We start from the raw sequence: 21,312 nt of genomic DNA on the forward strand, positions 1-21,312 counted from the left end.
CTCCTCCTGTTGCGGCGCAGCCAAAAGGACGTAAACAATACGGAGGGAAAGTGCAACTGGGCCTGCATCTGAGAGAATATTACACCCCAGCGTGGTGGGACTGCAAGACATGGCGAAGAGAAGCGGCGGATCTCATCTCACAGGCATGCTTTGGCCTGTTCAGCCGCTACATCTGGCATGTCGCTGTCACGATTTTCAAAATACTGAAAAAAAACCAACTAAAAAATCTCTTCTGCTGCAACAAACATCCCAAAGAAACGAGGTGTGACTCTCTTCGCGTGTGATTGACAGCAGACCCAAATGAAGACTCTGACACACCTCTGGCTTCGGCTGTTCGGCCACAGAAATCTGATAGCGCTCGCTCGCGGCCCGTGCACGCTCGTGCACTGAGCCGGCGGGTCAGCTGGTAGCAGATCACAGACGCCTCGGTGACTCGGAGGTTAAACTAATCATGAATGGCTTCTCTCGCACGGCCTGACCAGCGCCCCCGTAGAAATCCACACCAGCAGTGTGTGAACCTGCCTCTGGTGCCGTCGAACGGCTTCACGGCTTAGTTGGCTTGATTGCGACTCCCTCTCTCTCTCTCTCTCTCGCTCTCGTAGCGCCGGTTTGCTGCAGTTAACCTCTCGGCTCTGCATCCCATAAAGAAAAGTGACTGATTGGGTCGAAGTTGTATTTCTGTTAGACTTCAGTTGATGTTGCATTTGCACGCCCCCTCATCACCAGCGTGCGCTGAACTCAAGGCACCGCCACGTCTGAACAGCCTTGCTCAGCAATATAATCTTGTCAGCCGAACCTTTCAATGCTGTACTTTTATGCTGTTTGTTAAAGCTCTGCTTTTATTAAAAAAAAAAAAGAAGTAAAAGTCCTTCAACCATCCTAGTGCTAAACTCTCAAAAAGAAATGATTTTTCACATTACAGCTGGAAAAAAAGCAGGCCACTTGTGGAAGGTAAAGTCTGATAAACACTGCCCCCTACTGGCAATTAATCACCATTACAGTTTCTGTTTTCAATAAACTGTGATTTATTTAATTCCAACAGAAGCAAAAGCTTTTTTTAAAACAAAAATTCCCCACGATTAAGCGTCAGACTCAAACTGTCATAGTATCAAAAAGTGTAAAAAAAAAAAAAAAAAAAAAAAAATCTGAACCATCTTAAAAAAAACACAAGGTCAACAAATTGTTTGTCTTTACAGATCAGTGCAAAGGAATCTAAAAAAAAAAAACCTCACTAATGATTTCCATATTCAGTTAGTTCAATAATACTTTTCTATATTAAAACATTTTGGTTACAAATGCCAGCATATGAAATGACATATTTGATTCAAACAAGATATGAAGTTAGTAAAACTGCTTTTTTCTAATCATTTATATCAACAACAACAGCTAAATCACATATGAATCAACATAAAATGCTCTCATTTCATTTCATTTTTGTTTTAAATTCAGATGAATCAATGCTCTGTCCTTTTTATATTCATCTAAATAACAAAACTACCTGGATAAAGCTTTCATTTTTGAGATACATTAAAAATTCAACCTTGTTACAGGCTCCCAGTACGTTAGTAGTTATCTATACTGCAGTGCATTTTCTATAGCTTAAAAGAAAAACTTTAAATTTAAATATTCTCATAATCAATCACACAGTGTGGTGTCAGTAAAAACAAATATATATTAGCTATTAAAACACATTAGAAAAGAATGAAAAGAGTAAAGTTAAATGGTGAAAAAACAGAAGGATCTCCTCTGTTCTCTGGAATAAAACCCTGTGAGGCTGAGGAGGTTTCTTTTCTCCTTCTTTGTCCTTTTGAAGCTTTCGTTGTCTGTCTTTCCTCCGTCAGGACTGCAGTGCACTGCAGTTTTTACTTTTTACCAGCTGTGGCTGGAAGTGACACTTTGGTGATCTTGTCCTTTTCTTCTGATCTGAGGCTCCATGTGAGACACCAGGGCATTGTGGGAGGTGTCAGTGTCTCGGTTCTCTTGATTTGATCTCATGGGACTCTCTGACTCTGGACTCCTTAATACTTTCTATGATTTTCAAACCTCTGCACCTTGTCTTTCACACTCATCCACTTGGTTTCTCGATCATGCTGATTGACTTATTCTCCTTCTGCTGGTTCTTCAGCTGTGTTTTGAGGAGTGTGTGACTTAGCTGAATCAGGTGACTCCATTGTTTTGTCTGTGTATAAGTCGGATGTTTCAGCGTTCTGATCTGAGTTTGCGCTATCCCCATGTTCACTGGCATCAACGTCTCTTTGTTGATTTTGTCTTTCATCTTCATCTCCTCCAGCCTCTTCAGAGTTATTCTTGGACTGACTGCTGCTCCTGGAACTGACTTTGTCTTGTTCGTCAGCTTCATCAGTAGAGGAACTAGCTGATGTGGAAGAGTCATGGCTTTCTTGTCTTGAGTTCGGTTGACTCCCAGGCTGCTGATTGTTTTCTTCTTGATCGTCTTCATGTCTTTTTTTCTCTTCTTGTTTGCTTTCCTCTGGGTCGGATTCATTTTCTGTCCGTCCTGAAGTTTGCGTCTCTGTTGGAGAGTCTCTGACTCCATCAGCAGCCAGACTCATCTCTGAGTCTTTGGCGTCTCCAGGGGTTGGATTTACAGGGACCTGGTCCTCTTGTTGACCAGCAGGTTCCTCTATTGTGCCACTTGCCTCATTGTAGCTGGTTGACTGACTGTTAGACACAATCTTGTCCTTTTCTGCCTGATTAGCAGCTACTACAACATTGGGGAACTGAAACATATGAGGGCTTTCATGTTTTGACCCTTGGAGAACCTCCCTCTGTTGTTTTCCTTCCTCCAAGCTCGACTCTCCAGCAGTGTCTTGTGGAGGTTTTCCAGTGATTTGATCCGAGTTGTTGTCTTCCTTGTGTTTATCGATGCCACCCTCACCAGGTACGTCTGAAGGGTCTGTTGGTGGTGGAGACGGCGGTTTAGGAGTACGAGGTGGTTTAGCAGGAGGTGGCTTGATCTCTTTATCTGAAACAATGGTGGGAAAATATAAGCATATTGGCATAAACATTGTTGATAACTATAAGCTTCTTATAACTGGTTAGCAGAAATAACTCTTCATGGCGGTCCATGCTACTCTGAGCTTCACCGTTTCCCCGTTCCCTTACCCACAATGTCACAAGTTTTCACAATTCACAGTCTCATTCCAAAATGGGTCATTTTACAACCTCAAAACTGTGTATGCTATTAGACTAATAGACTATTTAGATTAAAAGTTCATATTTAAACTTTTTTGTCTTTCTCTGTTTTTGAGAATGGTTGATAATTTAGTGAGAAAACTAACAGTGAATAACAAACTCTGAAGGTAAATGAAGACCTTGAGACGAGGAGAAGGGACACAGAGCATCTCTAAAGTCTTCACTGTTCACAACCTTATTGTAAAATGGATCATTTTACGTCATAAAACTTCTGCATGCAAAATCTCATAACGACAACGTGAAGACATTTTCTCAAAATAGTGACAAATCTATAAAAAAATAAAAACCTAAGAACTCCTTTGTCTTCATGACTGCTTCGTGCTCTGGCTGCACTGTCAGCAGAGGGACCTTATAGAGACGCTGTCAGTCTTTCCAAATCAAGTTCAACCAGCTGAATTCTCCACAGCTGGACTCCAGTGAAGCTGGAGAAACTTCTCAAGGATCACAGGATGTCTCCTTCAGACACAGAGGATGAGGCAGAATCCCCTCTGGACGCTTCAGACCACAATCCAGAGTTGATATGGATGAAAGTCCATTACTCTGAACAATGTAAATATCAGAGTCAGCGGCTCCACCACTGGACTGTTTCCACTGTGTGGCCTCATCATTCAGAAAAAGAGAGCAGCTCTGCTCAACAGTGTGGACAGACTGATGTGTCTCAGCAGCTGGATGAATGGAAAGGAGGAATATTGATCTGTGTCTCAGCAGATTGGAATGTTGTTGAAGGTTCAAATATTAACATCTCAGAGGAATACGGTGGTTTTCCTGATATAAGATGAATGCCTTGGTGTTGCACTTTTGTTTCTCTCCAGATAATGAAATAATTTAATTATTGTTTTTGGTCATAAAAGACAAATAGGCTGGCCTTTCTCTGAGCAAAATCCACATTTGTGAGTTCTTTTCCACGTTAAACTGTCTCCAATTAAAAAACATGCTCCACTTTAATTTAAAGATTCAGAATAAACCGTTTCTGTGCATTGAATTGGTGTTTTTTTTATATGTTGATTACAAGTTCATAAATTACATATTTAATCACAAATAGATCAGATATGTGAGTAATAGGTTCATTTTTTAATTGATTGACACACACACACACACACACACACACACACACACACACACACACACACACACACACAAACAGATTTAACTTCATTATCTAGTGATGTCAATTGTTTTATTTCATGTAAGGAAAAAAATTAAATTATTACCGATTCTACTTTGAATTTGTTTTGTGATTTTCTTCACATTTCCTGTAAGAAGTGACACAACAGCAAAAAAAGACACTTTACACAGTGTAACAAAAATTAAGATTAATATTTTGTCACGCCCTGAGCCCCTGCGGCCATGTGGGGGCGCTCGGGTCTTGTTTTGTGTTTGTCTGCTCCTCATGTTCTCCTGCCCGTCTCCTCACCGCCCTAATGTGCCACACCTGTGTTTCCCCTACTTAAGCCCTGCTGTTCTCGCTTGTCCTTGTCGGTTGGTTGTGGGTCTGTCTGCATGTTCCTGTTCCCCTGCCTGCACCCTGCACTCTACCCTGCCCTGCGATCCTGTGTCCATGAAATAAAGGAGTTTCTGTTCAACCTGGCTGCCTGCGCCTGGGTCCTTCCACCTGCATCCGTGACAAATTTAGTGAATCTACACTTTTTCAACTGCTGTTTGCAGTGAAATAATATTACATTCTGCTTAAAAAGGCATTCAAAGAGATAAATTACCAATATTTTCATAGAATGTACAGTAAACAGAAAACGATTCAGCAGACTTTACCAGGATACGGAATAGTGTCATTTCCACCGTTGAAAGGGACTTCTTCAAGGTCACTTCTTTTTCCTTCTGAAACACAAATCATAATCTATCATAATCTATTGTTCTCATGTGTGTGCCATGTCTTTACACCCTGACCTCTTAATACTCACATCACTGCAGTCGTGGTTACTAAATGAAGTTTGTGTCTCACGATGTTTGAAGCCATGTATTAATGATTATATTTCAGTCATGGCTCACCGAATAGCCTGTCAGTTATTGATGCTCTGTCCTTCATACTAAAGAATCCTTTTTCAGAATTAACTAATTGAAGTTTGTGTTCAGGAATATTCATTGAAATTTAAATAAAGGTTTGTTTCCAACTTGCAACTGCAGCCATCAGAAAGCATCTTGAAACGACGGAGCGTGAGAGTGAGGATCAGTCAAGAGAGTCATCTGATGAAGATCAGGTCTTCTCCAGGTGAGCTTGATGGTTATCTCGCTTGTGCCACAGACGCCATGGAGCTGCTGCTCTCCCTCTCAGACATTAAGAAGCTCTCTCTCAAGCTGAACACTCCTCTGAAGCAGGTTTTAGCTGTGCTGGTCTCGCCCTCGCAGCCAAACAGAGCTGGATAGTCTGTTAACTGAGAAACCAGCTCCTGCTGAAGCTGAACAAAAGGTTCAGAATATGTCTGTTGTTCTCAGTGTATTGGGAGAAGTTGAACTTATTCTATGCAGATTCAAAAATATTTGAAATTCTTTTAACAAAATAAAATCCCGCTTCATATCTAAAAAAGCATTACAAGAGAGATAAATCATGAATAATAATCTCACAGAACACACAGTGCATTGAGAAAAAAGGTTCATCAGACTTTACCACTTGTGACGTTCTCACCTGGCTCTGTGTCGTCATCCTCTTGAGCACAGTCTGGGGATTGCAGAGGAGACTGAGAGGTGGAAAGTCCACCATTTAAAGTTCTTTGCTCAGGGTCACTTCTGTTTTCCTCTGAAACACAAATCAACATCAGTCATCGGTACCAGAAAGGAGAGATCTCAACTTCAAAAACTTACAGAAATTGTTTTATTGTCCAAAGTGCTTGGATAGTCAGTTGATTTATCTCAGAAGTTTATTGACAGACCTTCTAATTGTCTGAGATATCGAGAGTTGTGTGTTAATTGTTAAGTTAAGAAAACACTGATTCCTGAACTGAGGAAGTGTGTCTGTCTGTCTGTTGTCTCTGAACTGTGTGCTGCTTTTTCTTTCTGTTTGTGTTCAGGACTCGGGGAGGCTGTGTGCTTAATAATACCGTCTGACTGGTTTTTCTCCTCCAAGCTCGACTCTCCAGCAGGGTTTTGTGGAAGTTCTCCACTGACTTGATCCAAGTTGTTTTCTTTCTTGTGTTCATCGATGCCACCCTCTTGAGATGTGACTGAAAAGTTCAATTTCAACGGAGACAAAGCTTTGGCAAGACCAGGAGGTTTAGCAGGAGTGGAATTCTCATGCTTATCTGAAAGTGGGAAAAATATATGTATATCAGCATAAAAGGTGCTTGTAACTGTCAACCAGTTTATAGACGCTGTGAGTCTTTCCAAATCAAGTCCAACCGACTGAATTCACCACAGCTGGACTCCAGTGAAGCTGGAGAAACTTCTCAAGGATGATCAGTGGAAACTGGAGGCACCTGAGCTCAAAGCTGTGAAAACTTTTGTGTTTCTTCATTGATGTTGCTTATCTTAATACATTTAAAAAAAAAAAAATCATGTTGTCATTGCATGTGTAAAATTGTCAGGAAAAAAAATAATCAAATAATCGAATCCATTCTGAATTAAGGCTGTGATGTAAGAAAATTTAGAAAAAGACGAACACTGTGAATAGTTTTCAGACGCACTGCAGTCTGAGGAGAACAAGCAGAATCTACGAGCCTTTCGGATAAAAGATACAGGATTTTATACTGTTATAGACAGATTAGATAGATTAGATAAACAGATAGACACACACATACTGTACATATAAGTCACACAGAGGATCTATCTTTATTATCTGGTAATGTTTAAAATTAAACAATTATTACCTATTATCTGTTGAAAACGCTTTGCTGTTTTCTTCACATCAACTGCAAGAAGAGACAAAACAGAAAAAAAGAAGCTCCACACAGTGCAACAAAAATGATTATATTGAGTGATTCTGTTTTTTTCAAGAGTTGGTTGTCGTGAAATTATATCACAGTCAGTTAAACAAAAGCACTACAAAAACAGATAAATTAAAAATAATATTTTCACAGAATACTCAGCACACTGAGAAAAAAGATTCAGACTTTACCACTTGCAAAGTTCTTACCTGGCTCTATGTCGTCATCCTCTTGAGCACAGTCTGGTGATTGTGGAAGAGACTGAGAGGTGGACTGTGTATTCATTAAAGGATTTTGTTCAGGGTCACTTCTGTTTTGCTCTGAAACACAAATCATCATCTGTCATCAGTATCAGAAAGGAGATCTCAACTTAAACAAGTCACAGAAATTGTTTTACTCTCTAAAGTGTTGGGATAGTCAACTGACTCATCTCATCAGTTTATTGACAGACCTTCACCTTTAATAATTGTCTGAAATGTTTAAAAGTTACATGTTAATTTATAAGTTAGGAAAACACCAAGTGTTCAAACCCTTTGTAAATGTGGGAACTGTTTCTGAAACAAGCTTGATGTGGCTGTCTGTCACAAAATCAGAAATACTTTTGAGTTTGTTATTATTAACACCTCTGAGATCAATCCATACATTGTCATCCTCTCCAATTTAAAACATCTTTGTAGGCGAGTTTTTTGACAATCTATGAACATAATTGTTGTAAAAGCACAGTTCTGGTCATCATGGCGAAACTAAATCACTAAATAACAATAAACTTTGACTATGTCTATCAGTCAGCTGTCTTCAGTTCCTGGACAATATCATATTAAATCCTGCTTCTCTGAGCGACATATTTTACCTGGTTTACGTCGTCTTCGTTTCAGGAATAGCAGCAGCCCCAAAATCACTAGAAGGACAGCAATGAAAGCAACGACACAGCCGACTATGATCCCAGTTGAATTTGTCTCTGCACAGAAACAAAAATCAAAGTCATACACATCTCATACACAAAAACTGTTTGAAAAAGAGACATTCATTTCATTATAATTACTGATTATACAGCAGAGATAAACTTTCCATTTCCTTTTATACACCACATTAATAAAGATTTTTAATCCAGCTGTCAGTGTCACCGTGTGTCCTGTAACTAATCTCTGCAAAAATCTATGCAAATTGCTGTCTGGAAACATATTTGCTGGAATGATAAAACTCTACATCCTATACGAGGGTGTACCCAAAAGAATCTGGAATTTGACTTTAACTTTTTATTTCTGACATTTCAAAATAAAACATCACCGTCGCCTTCAAAATAGTCTCCATCCGCATTAATGCAGCGCTGCAGCCGTGTCTCCCACTTCACGAATGCGTCGTCAGACCCGCGCGTAATTGTGCCTTTTTTGCCGGCTGCGATTTTTCTGTCACCTCCTCCACATCTGCAAACCGCTGTCCCTTCAGCTCCTTCTTCAAGTTGGGGAACAAGAAAAAGTCACTCGAGGCTAGGCCTGCACAATATATCGTTTGAACATCGCCATCGCAATGTGCACATGTGCAATAGTCACATCGCAGGATGTGCAATATTTTTTCATTATTATTATTATTTTTAACTTTTGTTTTGCTTCGTAAAAGCAGCAAGGTGCTCCATGCACTGCACAGCTGCACTCTCTTCCTCCCTCCTGCTCGGCACTCACCGCCCCCCTTCCTCCTCCACAGCAGAGAGGAGAGGGGAGGGGCCGCTCTCAGGTACACTCTGAACACAGGCGACATGCAGGAGGAAGCGACGAAGGATTTAGTCCTCAAAAGAAGGTCAACATCCAAAATTTGGATGTATTTCGGCTGTAAAAAAAAGATGATACAGAACAAAAAAACGTTCACTGCCGACAGTGCCTCGTCGTGGTTGCCTCAACACGAGGTAATATGTCAAACCTGTTGGACCATTTGAAACGCCATCACAAGCTCCTGTATTTCCAGGACAATTACAGAAGCCTTTGCCGGCATAACACTGTATGATAGGAACTCCAAACAGCATTGACAAATCATGGATGCAATAACTTTTTACCTAGCGAAAGACATGGTGTCATTGAACACAGTGGATCGTTAAAGAGGGATTTAAAAAAATGATCCGCACGCTCGACAAGCGGTATGAAACACCACGTATTTCTCTCAAGTGGCCATCTCCCCAAATACAGCTATTCAGGTCATCTAGTGAAAATTCTTCTATTTTTAATATCGCAATATATATTGCAATATATTGCAAGCCCCCAAAAAATCGCAATGTCAGTTTTTTCCAATATCGTGCAGCCCTACTCGAGGCTTCATCTGGTGAATAAGGCGGATGGGAGAGGAGATTCATCTCATTCTTTGCCAGAAACTGCGTGACGCGCAGCGCCGTGTCCGCTGGCGCACTGTGGTGGTGGATCAACCGGGCTCCACTCCGCCACTACGCTCTGCTTCCTCCTCACAACCTCACGGAGCCGCCTGAGGACTTCCATGTAGTAGTCCTGATTTACAGTCTGACCTGGAGGGACAGACTCGCTGTGGACGATACCCTGGACAGCGAAGAATCAGCTCAGCTTTGTTTTCACGGCTGAGCGGACTTGACACGCGGACATCTGGTCCTTTTTAAACCACCCGAACCACTCATGGACCTGATTCCTCCCCAGAGCTTCATCCTTGTAGGCTTGCTGCAACAAGGTGAGTGTTTCTGCTGCTGTTTTTTCCCAGCAAAAAGCAGAATTTAATGTTTACGCGTTGCTCTGGCTTCCCAGTCAATGTCGCCATTTTGGAAAAAATCGCAGACCTCCTCTGCACTCTGTTACTATAAATAGCGCCTGACAGGCGTCAGTGTCACTCTGGGAGCTCAGATTTCTCACAGATGTGCATGAGGCTTACCTGCAGCACATCTGACGGCCAGAAGTTGGAACTCATTATTATTATTGTTGTTTTCTGACCAAATTCCGGTTTCTTTTGGGTACCCCTCGTATTATAAGGAGTGGTTTTCAGAGTGAAGTCTTACCAGAGTAGCAGCTCCTTGCAGAGAAAGTCGTCGTCTCTCTGGACATCGGGTTGCTCACAGTACAATTGTACTCTTCCTCATCATTCTCATCCCCCAGAGGGATTGTTAAATTTGGGCCGGGCTGCATGCTGCCACGCCAGCTCCATTCAAACTTCATTAAGGACTCAGAACGGCTGGATTCTGCAGAGCATTTCAGTGAGGCCCGGTTTCCAGATTCATCAGAGCTGGTGTCTTCTATCTCACAGGATATGGAAGGTTTGGATACTTTACCTATACAGGTGCAAGATTATATTAATAATAATTAAAAAAAGAACAAAAAAGATGGTAAATGCACTTCACTGAGTTTTACTTGCTTTCTGAGACACTTTTCACTGCATTCACACACAAATATAACAGCCGCCATGCAAAGGAGCTTAAGCTTTAAGACATATGAACAAGTCCAACAATCCACTTCACCACCAAGCCAAAAGCACTTTAAATGTTATAACAAGCAGCAACATTTACACATAAATGCTACAAGTTGTGTTTAAATTTTGTGGGTGGAAGAAACAAGTAAATCAGCAGGAAACAGAAATGTATGACTTTTAAAAGACATTAAAATTCTCCATCCAATGAAAATAAAAAAGAAATTCAATAAAATATATTATATCATTGAATGCAGTTTGCAAAAGATTCAATATTTCTAAAACTTGTCTCTAATTTAGAAATATGTATTTGTTTTTTTTAAATTTCAGACCACTTTATTTCAGCTACATTCATGCTGCAGGTTTCGTTCCCGTCTAAGTGTTTCATCTAATAGAGGAAACACCCTCCTGAGAACAAAGGTTAATATATTTCGTTAGATCTGAGTGCTTATCAAATATCCACTGTAGTACCTCACTGTAAAACAATAAATCACAACAGCTGTAAATCCTACTGAGAAATCTTATTCTTCTTTGCTGCATGTAGATTATTGTTGACATTTATCAGCCTATAAATGAGGGAATGGGGATTTGTGAAGTTTGCTTTAGAAACACTGTACTTAAAAGTGTATAGTTAAAAAACACGGAAATAAGAAAAGAGGAAAAACACTTACCAATGACCTTCAGTTTGAAAGGGAAAGTTTTGAATTCTTTGTTCACGAACACCTCCAGGTCATAGTCTCCACTGTCTTCGTATCTGAGGTCGGTGATCTCCAGCTCTGCAGTGTGCCAGTCCAGTGTGATCCTATCTTTAAATGGTGGGTATACCTCCTGCTCGTTTCCATTAAACTCCACCACTTTGTCCCTGTTGTGTTTCCACAGGATGTTATTTGCACCAGTTGCCTTGATTTCTGGATTCAGAATGACCGTCTGACCCAGGAGGGCATATTTTACATTCTCTGCAGCAGCTGAACACAGGAAGAACAGAAAAAAAAAAAAATAGCAAGATCATATTTGGTCATGTCTTCAGTCCAGACCTCAGCAACAGGATTCCACTTTGGTAGAGATACTTGTGCCTTCTAATATAATCCAAATAAATCTGATCAGTGTTTCAACAGAGCAAATACAAAACATTTAAAGGCCTTATCAGGGATGATCAGTGTGTAGCAATATGGTTTTGATTTTATGTTTTATCATCATAAAAGATAATTCAAAGGTCATTTGTCATCCAGTCACTGCAACAGAGAACTCCTTTTTATTGAGCACAATGAAATATTAACTCATGTGTCACAAGCCCGAACCTGCTTTTTATAAATTGGGATGAAGTTGGCAAGATATTCAGAGATTCGGACTTCCGGCATCAGTAACTCAAGAGATATAAGTTACAAAAACATAAACAATACCTCATTCAAATCGCTGTACGCTTGACTATGTACTACAAGGCCAGTTTTGTCAAAAGTCGCTGCCTTTCATGCTGCAGAAATAACATTGGTGTCAATATGAAGCTGGCTGTGTGAGGAACGTGCAGGGACCGTCTGCAAATAGCAAAACTGCTCCAACAGCAAAAGGAGACATTGACCAAATATTCAATAACTTAACTCCTGTGTGCTGTACTGTCACTAAAATCACTGGAACCATCATTTGTCTCCTGCTGGCCATACTACAGCAGTTTGTTTAAGATAAAAAAAAAAAATCATAATGTGAATGATTTACTATTATTTAATTAGCAATAACATTCAAGTCAACCTCAAGTCAAGTCAAGTCAAGTCAGCTTTATTTATAGAGCACATTTACAGACGGCTTTGCTGCACCAAAGTGCTTCACATAGTGCACTCAATAAAAATAGACATAAAAAGTGCAAAAAAGGCTCCAGTGATTTTGGTGACACTACATTACATGAGAGTGAAGTTCCTGAATTTTAATATCAATAAAATATTATTAAAAAAATTAAAAATCCTGAAAATTCAATATTTTGAAATTTAATATCAAACCAAGAGTTGTAGTATGACCAGGATGAGCCAGTTGATGGCTCCAGTGATTTTTGTGACACTACAGTGCATGAACGTGAAGTTACTGAATTTGATATTAATAAAATATTTTTTTTTTTTAAATCCTTAAAATTCAATTTTTTATTTAATATCAAACTAAGAGTTTTAGTATGACCAGGAGAAGTCAAACGAAGGCTCCAGTGACTTTGCTGACACTACACTGAGCGTGCAGTCACTGACAAAGAAATCTGGTCTCATTAACAAACACATCTTGGACAAACAGAAAGACATTCTCTGCCTCACAGAGACTTGGCCACTGCCTGAGGAACACTCATCTCTCAATGAGGCTTGTCCACCAGGGTATAAATACCTAAATAAGGCCCGCACAACCGGCCGTGGTGAGGGCCTTGCTGTTTTCTCTTGCAGCAAAATGGTATTGTCCCCTGTCTGTCCCAAGTGCTAGCTCCTTTGAAAGCCTAGTATTCAAATGTACTCATCCCTTTTCTGTAATAGTAGTCCTCATTTACTGCCCCCCTAACCACAACCAACATTTAAGAGCTTCTAATCTCACTTTGCACACCATACTCTAACATTCTTGTTGCTGGTGATCTTAACATCCACATGGACTCTCACACTTGCCGACTAGCAGCTGATTTTAAACAGGTTTTGGACTGTCTCAATCTTCAACAGCTCGTAACAAGTCCCACTCACAGGAGGGGGCACACATTAGACCTTGTCATCACCGACTCCCTCCCACTCACAGACCTCGAGGTTTATGACATTGGTGTTTCAGATCACTCAGCTATCACTTTCAGAGTCCCCAAAACATCATCTCTCACTAAACCCAGGCAGCAGGTCACCTTCAGAAACATAACAAACATTGATTCCACTTCCTTCTGTTCTCATCTGCAACAGCTTTCCTTCTCTTCACTTGCAACTTAATGGACTTCTACAATTCATCTCTCACCTCTATGCTGGACATTCATGCCCCGCTAAAAACAAGGACAGAAACCTTTTCCCACTCTGCTCCATGGTTCACACATGAGTTGAGACTGATGAAGAGATCCGGCCGTGTCCTGGAGCGTGCCTACAGAAAATCTGGCCTGACGGTGCATAAGTTGGCTTACCAGGAACATCGCAGATCATATGCAGAAGCCCTCTCCAAGGCCAGGTCAGATCACTACTCCGCCCTCATCAACAATAGCCCAAGTAATTCCAAACAAATCTTTTCCACAATCAGCCATATTCTCAAGCCGCAAATCACTCCCTATTACAAGCACACAGATACAAACTGCAACCGACTTCTTCACCACAAAAATTGACGACATCCGCTTATCGCTCTCACCTTCAAACAGCACCTCCGTTGACATTCCTTCCACACCAATCACACAACAGTTATCACACTTCACGCCCTCAGCAGGAGGTCGAGGAAATCATCTGCAAATCCAAACCCTCCACCTGCCCCCTAGACCCTCACCCATCCCCTCTGCTCAAAGTTCACAATCACTCCATTAGCCATCTCGTAACAAAAATCATCAACCACACATTGGCAAAAGGAATTTTCCCACCCACACTCAAAACTGCCGTTATAAAACCTGTTCTCAAAAAGCCCACACTAGACCCTCAGCCCCTGTCAAATTACAGACCTCATCTCAAACCTTCCATTTATTTCCAAACTCCTAGAAAAAGTTGTTTCCTCCTAGCTACATCATCATTCAAAAACAATAATCTCTATGAAAAATTTCAATCCGGTTTCCGCCCCTCCCACAGTACAGAGACTGCACTCGAGTTACAAACGACCTGATGATGGCCTCTGATTCTGGTTCCACTTCCCTCCTTATCCTCCTCCACCTCTCTGCTGCGTTTGATACAGTTGACCACAACATCCTCCTTCACCGTCTCCAGCATTACATAAATCTCACTGGTCCTTCACTGGTTTCGCTCCTACCTCACCGACAGGACGGAGTACATGGCTCTGGGGGAGGCAAAATCCAGGCCTCACACTGTCACTTGTGGGGTCCCCCAGGGCTCCGTACTCGGTCCTTCCCTCTTAACCATATACATGCTTCCCCTTGGTTGTGTCGTCAGCAAGCATGGAATTAACTTCCATTGCTAAGCTGACATCACACAACTCTATATCATAATTTCATCCAACAGCTCTCCTGCCCCCTCTGTCTCCACCCTCAGCTCCTGCCTGGAGGATATAGGGGCGTGGATGAGTCAAAACTTCCTGCAGCTTAATGGCTCAAAAAAGGAAGCCATTCAAACCAGTACTCCTCATCAACTCCGCTCCTCTCCTCTCACCTCTGTCTCATTCTTTGGTCACACCATTCCCCTCTCTCCCTCTGTCACAAACCTTGGGGTCAAGTTTGACCCCCACCTCCATTTGCAAAACCTCCTTCTTCCACCTCCGTAACATTTCCAGACTACGTTCCTCCCTCTCCCTCCCTGCTGCAGAGAAGCTTGTCCACGCCTTTGTTTCCTCCAGGGTAGACTATTGTGAAACACTCCTTGTCGGGATCTCTGGCAGGAGCTTGCAAAAGCTCCAGTATGTACAGAACAGCGCTGCTAGAGTCCTGATGAGGGTGCGGAAACATGAGCACATCACTCCCATCCTTCACACTTTGCACTGGCTTCCCATTCAGGCCCGTATAGAGTACAAGATTCTCCTGCACACCCATCACTGTCTGCACGGTGCGGCCCCCACATACCTCACTGAACTGCTTACACCACACACCTCCGCCAGGACCCAGTCAGGCCAACTGCACCGTCTGGTCCAGCCCAGGACACGGCTCAAAACTATGTGTGACAGGGTCTTTGAAGCTGCAGCTCCCCGTCTGTTGAAGGCTCTCCCAGTCCACCTTAGGGCCCCACAGACGGTGGAAGCTTTTGAAAAAGGACTCAAGACCTTCTTTTTTAGAAAGGCATACCAACCCTAATGTTGCTTTCACTGTATGCTGTACTGTAATGTATTATTGCTGATTTTAACCCTGTGCCCATTGTAGCCCTTTGAGATTTGATTTCAAATATAAAGTGCACTATAAATAAAACTTATTAATTATTATTATTATTATCCTCATCATCATTATTACGACAGTACACAAGACTGAAGTTATTGTTGTTGCTAATAAAATAGCAGTAAACCATTCACATTATGATTTTTTTTTTTCTCATTGGTTCTCAAACTAACTGCTGTAGCATGACCAGTAGGAGACAAATGATGTTTCAGTGATTTTGGTGACAGTACAGTACACAGGAGTTAAGTTATTGAATATTTGGCTCGTGTCTCTTTTCGCTGTTGGAGCGGTTTTGCTATTTGCAGACGGTCCCTGCGCGTTCTTCACACAGCGGGCTTCATATTGACACCAATGTTATCTATATGCAGCATTAAAGGCAGCGACTTTTGATAAAACTGGTCTTGTAGTGCATAGTCAAGCGTACAGCGATTTGAATGAGGTATCGTTTATGTTTTTGTAACTTATATCTCTTGAGTTACTGATGCCGGAAGTCCGAATCTGTGAATATCTTGCCAACTAATCTGTGAATATCTAGCCGACTTTACCCAACTCAACTAGTTTCATAGAACAACAATAATCCACGAACAAACTCACCTAAATGAAGCAAAGAGACGAAAACAACCAGGAAATGTCCGCGAATCATTTTCCCAGAAGCAGTTGAATCTCCACAGTCTCTCCAGAGAAAGATAAATTCCGACTTACTTTCACTTTCTGCCACTTTAAACGACAAATAACTCGAACTGCGATCACTAGCTGCCGTCTGAACAAGTCCGGACTGGCAGCAAAACACTTCTGACAGCAGCTAATGCTGCATAATGGAGCTAAAAAAAAAAAGGAAAAATGAAAGAAAGAAAGAAACGAGAAGCTGCCAGACCTCCCCATGCAGTCACGTCCTTTCAGTTTGAACAGGTGAGACACCTGGGCTTCCGGTCTGTGCACCTCTGGACTTTCAAAATAAGATCAAGAACTGCTTGGAGGTAGTGGACTCAATCTGGAAACAGAGAACAACCTTTATTTGTCAACTGGGGACGCTACAGTAAGAGCTCGACTCCAGCCGCAGTAAACTCACCCAAGCTGGAGGTCCAGCGAGTATGGGTGGCCGTTTGTGCCATACATCCCCTGGTACAAAACGCCGTTAAGAACGGCGGTTTTAACACCGAGCGCCGCCAGGCGCTTTTATTTTGAAACGCCTTCCGGCGTCTCAAACGCCGAACGCCACCAGGCGCTTTAAAACTGAGTGAGGAACTTTTTTCCATATATGTTTTATTGTCCACTTGACGTTTGATATATTAAATGTATTAAAATATATTTTTTCCTTTCTAATCAATTTTTCAAAACTGAAATGTTTTAAAATAAATAAGAGATTCTCTGTTTAAGGTCTGTGTTTGTCTGTTACAACATTACATTCTCAGTACAATTCAATTTTTTCAAATAATATCTGAACGCATGATTAGAAGAAGTATTTGAATATTCATTTGGCAGTAAGTGTCAGGGATGCTGAACTACTTAAACACAAATCTTCACACTGGTTATGTGGCTCCCGCTTAATTTATTATGACATAATTTGTTTTATTTTGTTACTGCTTATATTTTTAATAATAAATCACACAAAATAAAACAACAGTTTAACTGGTACAAAGGCAAAGATAATTATTTAACTTATAAACATGTTATTTCTGGCTGCATAGGGACATTTTATCTCAATGATGCAGTCATTGGACACCATAACATCTGGGGAGCCACCAAGCAGGTTGCTGTCAGAGAGGAACACTGGTTTTCCTGGATCGTCACACCAGTGGACTTCATGTATTCCTCTCAATTCCGAAGTCACAAGCCTGGGTCAAAAAGATAATTTATTGCACAATGTGTAGGTATTATTACAATCTGTTATTACAAAACAGAGGGAGAGAAGGAAAGAAATATAGGTTCAACCCTTCAAGATTTCTTTGTTTACACAAGACCCTTTTGTGGGTTTTTTTTCTATCACAAGGGCAGGATTTATTTATTGTATTTACGAGAGTTAAAACATTTTCGGTGAAGGAACTTGATTCTACATACATTTTGAAAATGTGGTCTAACTGTTTCAAAGGTAAAAAAAATCCCTGTGGGAACATTTACAATCCTTTTGTCCTGTTCTGACTATTCGCAAACTTTAGCTGCTCTGAAAACATGTCAGATAAGTAATTTTTTGAACATTTTCCACCCCCTAAGTCTCCTCATTAAGCTCACCCCTGATCAAAAGTATTTTTTTAATTATTTTTAAACATTTCAGTTTTGAAAAATTGATTAGAAAGGAAGAAATATATTTTAATACATTTAATGTATCAAACGTCATGTGGACAATAAAACATAGTATATGGAAAAGAGTTCCTCACTCAGTTTTGAATCGCCTGGCGGCGCTCAGCGTCAAAAGCGCCGTTCTTAACGGCGTTTTGTACCAGGCGATGTATGGCACAAACGGCCACCCATAAGCGAGAACCGGACGGCTACCATGTTGCTGAACAATGCGGTCTCAAGGTTCAACGGCTATACCCGCAACGTCCAGCAGATGGCAGAAGGACCACAGTTAAAAGCTCAAGATGGACAATTTACAAGCTGCATCAGTCTCATGGAGATAAACGAACAGATCACAAGTTTACAACAAGAAATTCAAGACTTAAGGTGCTGTAGGCAGGATTTTGCTAGTCAATGCTAATTTTTCTGTTTTCTTTGGATTAAATGTTAGAGTATCCATTGATAATCCTTTAGGAGTGTAGCATAATTGCACTACCGCGAGGGCGCAGTGTTTCCATCTGTCTCTGTTCTGAGCTGAAAAGGAATCTCGACAGCTCCAGGTATCTTTGACCAATCAGAAGAGCCCATGAGGCTCTAACCGTGATTGGTCGAGGGGCGTTCGTCGCACGTTCTTGTGGGAGTGGCTTAACTTGCGTAAGGGCGTGATGTCAGAGAAAACAGGACAGGATTGGCTGTGCTGGGTTTCAAATTGCCATCTTGGATGGGTCAAATCGCCATCTTGCTTAGATAACCCTAAGCAAGATGGCGGAGATGCAGAATCCTGCCTACAGTACCTTTAAAGTTAGGGTAGACGATGTTGTCCAAAAGGACTTTTTGTCATACTGAGTGAAATGCTCCTTGTATTCAGAGATGAGAAGCCAAATAGCACCTCCAAATGACATCAGGAGAAGAGTTGATGCATGTGATGCTGTGACTCATGAAATTGTGAAAATAATTCTGGAGAGAGTAAGTCGTGTTGAGGACTTCGATGCAGGACGTGAAAGAATTCGTTTACGAGGACTTTTGGAGCACGACTACGCCCGATCTATATATGGCTCAAATGCAACATCAAATCGCACCGTGGAGTCTTAACTTCACAACTCACAACTAGACGAGCGGATGCAGCGGCAGAACTTGCAGCGAAAGAGGCTGAATATGCGATCACAATAGAACAGCAAACGCAACAAGAAAAGATAAGGGCTCTAGAAGAGGAGCACAGAAAACAAATCGCAGCTCAAACATCAGAGTTGGAACGCCTGAAAGCACAGAAGGAAATGAAGCTCGAGCCAGGTTCGAATTATTTAACAGAGAGTTATCACAGGCTGGTGATGTACAGTCAATGAAAGGTGAACAGGTGAGCTTATACACCACACCTCAGCAGCCCACGCCAGCACACACATTCGATCCTGTGCAAACAGCTACCTCCAGTGTCACTCAGCTTGCACAAGCAAGATAGCATTCGAATGAACAGACTCCCAACACCAGAGCCAACAGTGTTTAATGGTGAGCCATTAAACTTTATTGAATGGAAATCTACATTTGTGGCATTGATCAATCGAAAGGACATCTCAGCTGCGGATAAACTGTACTATTTGAAAAAATATGTAACAGGTCCATAGTCCAAAAAGGTTCATTGGTCTTTCCAATTTATAATCCAAAAACAAAGGTTCTTTTCCAAAGACCAGGGAGGTATTTTGTTATTTACCTGACGGTTTCGGCAGCTGTCAGCTGTCTTCTTCAGAGAGTCACGTGATGTTGTTGTGACGTATCTTGTCAGCTGATTTATACAGGTTTTGGCGCTATTCTCCCACTAGTGGAAGCGGGAGAACAGCGCCATCTGCAGTCCGACTTCTTGAGTACAGCATCCCAGGTGTGTGAAAGCAAAAAGGCCCCCTCATCCCGGTTCACTGTCTCGGGGGCACGTTTCCGAATTTCAATAGCCTCTTTTATCCAGCGTCGGTGTTTGTTCTCTTCTGTCCCGATGACTCTCGCTCCATCCCAATCCATAATGTGATTTTCTCTTTTGCACTGATCTGAAATGGCCGACTTGAGTTGTTCCTGTTCAGCTTTTCTCTTTGTTGCTCGTGTTAGTGCTGTTGTGGTTTCTTTCTCACATTCTGTCTTGTGTTCCTTTTTTCGTGTGCTGAAAGTCCTTCCTGTCTCTCCAATGTATGTTTTGTTACATAGCTTACATGGGATTTCGTAGATTACATTGCATTTTTGCTCCGGTTGTATTCTGTCTTTGGGGTGTACAAGTATTTGTCTGAGTTTTCTATATGGTTTTACTGGAGTACTGATGTTTTGTTTTTTCATTGCTCTTTGTATTTTCTCTGTGATGCCCCTGATGTATGGGAGGGTTACCATCGTGCTGCTCTCCATCCGCTCTCTGTTGTTCTCTTTTGGCTTGGGTCTCTTTTTCTTCTCCTGAACCTGCCTTCTTCCTTTTTGTATCGCCCAGTTGGGGTATCCGCATTGTTTGAGCGCTTGGATGATGTGTTGTTCTTCTTTTTTCCTGTCCTCCTCATCTGTGATTATATTGGCCCGGTCAAAAAGTGTTCTTATTACAGAGAGTTTGTGCGCTGTGGGGTGTTCAGATGTCCATAAGAGATATTGATCGGTGTGCGTTGGTTTCCTGTAAATGTTTATTTTAATGCTGCCGTCCTCTTTGTGGGAAATGTTGATATCCAGAAAATTTATTGCATGGTTCTCTTCTTCTTCATGTGTGAACTGTATTTTTCCGGTGGTGTCGATTGTGTTGAGATGTTTTGTTAATTCTTGTGTGTGTCCTTTTTTTATTTTCTCCAAGATGTCGTCCACGTACCTCTTCCACATAGTAAGTCCACATTGAGCTGGTGCAGTGTTGATGGCCTTCTCCTCCAGATCCTCCATGAAAAAAACCACTCATAATGGCTGAGAGGGGGTCCCCCATGGCGAAACCCTCTTTGTGTCTGTAAATGTTTTGTTTATACTGGAAATATGTTGACGTGGAGACAAAATGTAAAAGCCGGGTTATGTCCTCTACTGTCAAATTGGTGCGTTTCTTGAGTGTTTTGTCTTTCCTGAGTTTGTTTTCCACTATGTGCAGGGTAACGTGTATGGGGGGTCTTTGTGAAGAGGGATATGGCATCATGTGAGATTAGGATTTCATCTGGGTGTACTTGGATGTTCTTAAGTTCTTCTGCCGGATTGGGATGGAGCGAGAGTCATCGGGACAGAAGAGAACAAACACCGACGCTGGATAAAAGAGGCTATTGAAATTCGGAAACGTGCCCCCGAGACAGTGAACCGGGATGAGGGGGCCTTTTTGCTTTCACACACCTGGGATGCTGTACTCAAGAAGTCGGACTGCAGATGGCGCTGTTCTCCCGCTTCCACTAGTGGGAGAATAGCGCCAAAACCTGTATAAATCAGCTGACAAGATACGTCACAACAACATCACGTGACTCTCTGAAGAAGACAGCTGACAGCTGCCGAAACCGTCAGGTAAATAACAAAATACCTCCCTGGTCTTTGGAAAAGAACCTTTGTTTTTGTAACAGGTCC

At 41.6% G+C, this 21,312-nt stretch overlaps 1 protein-coding gene across 2 annotated transcripts; it reads right to left on the bottom strand.

Annotated features, from left to right (window-relative positions):
• Window positions 1-1,080: 1,080 nt before the first annotated feature.
• On the bottom strand, window positions 1,081-16,310 carry LOC115403024 (dentin sialophosphoprotein-like). Of its 2 annotated transcripts, XM_030111774.1 has the most exons (11): window positions 16,090-16,310; window positions 11,165-11,458; window positions 10,090-10,359; window positions 7,936-8,043; window positions 7,295-7,405; window positions 7,029-7,070; window positions 6,264-6,464; window positions 5,852-5,962; window positions 4,981-5,046; window positions 4,425-4,466; window positions 1,081-2,983 (listed from the first exon to the last, which is right to left on the bottom strand). In XM_030111774.1, exons 1-11 carry the CDS (start codon window positions 16,136-16,138, stop codon window positions 2,100-2,102), a joined length of 2,178 nt encoding a protein of 725 aa, XP_029967634.1. In that variant the 5' UTR covers window positions 16,139-16,310; the 3' UTR covers window positions 1,081-2,099. The 2 variants fall into 2 exon arrangements, with proteins under 2 accessions (XP_029967634.1, XP_029967635.1); XM_030111775.1 differs by lacking the exon at window positions 4,425-4,466.
• Between the last annotated feature and the right edge of the window lie 5,002 nt (window positions 16,311-21,312).

This window comes from Salarias fasciatus, chromosome 16 (assembly GCF_902148845.1).
Source record: "Salarias fasciatus chromosome 16, fSalaFa1.1, whole genome shotgun sequence".
Lineage (NCBI taxonomy): Eukaryota > Metazoa > Chordata > Actinopteri > Blenniiformes > Blenniidae > Salarias > Salarias fasciatus.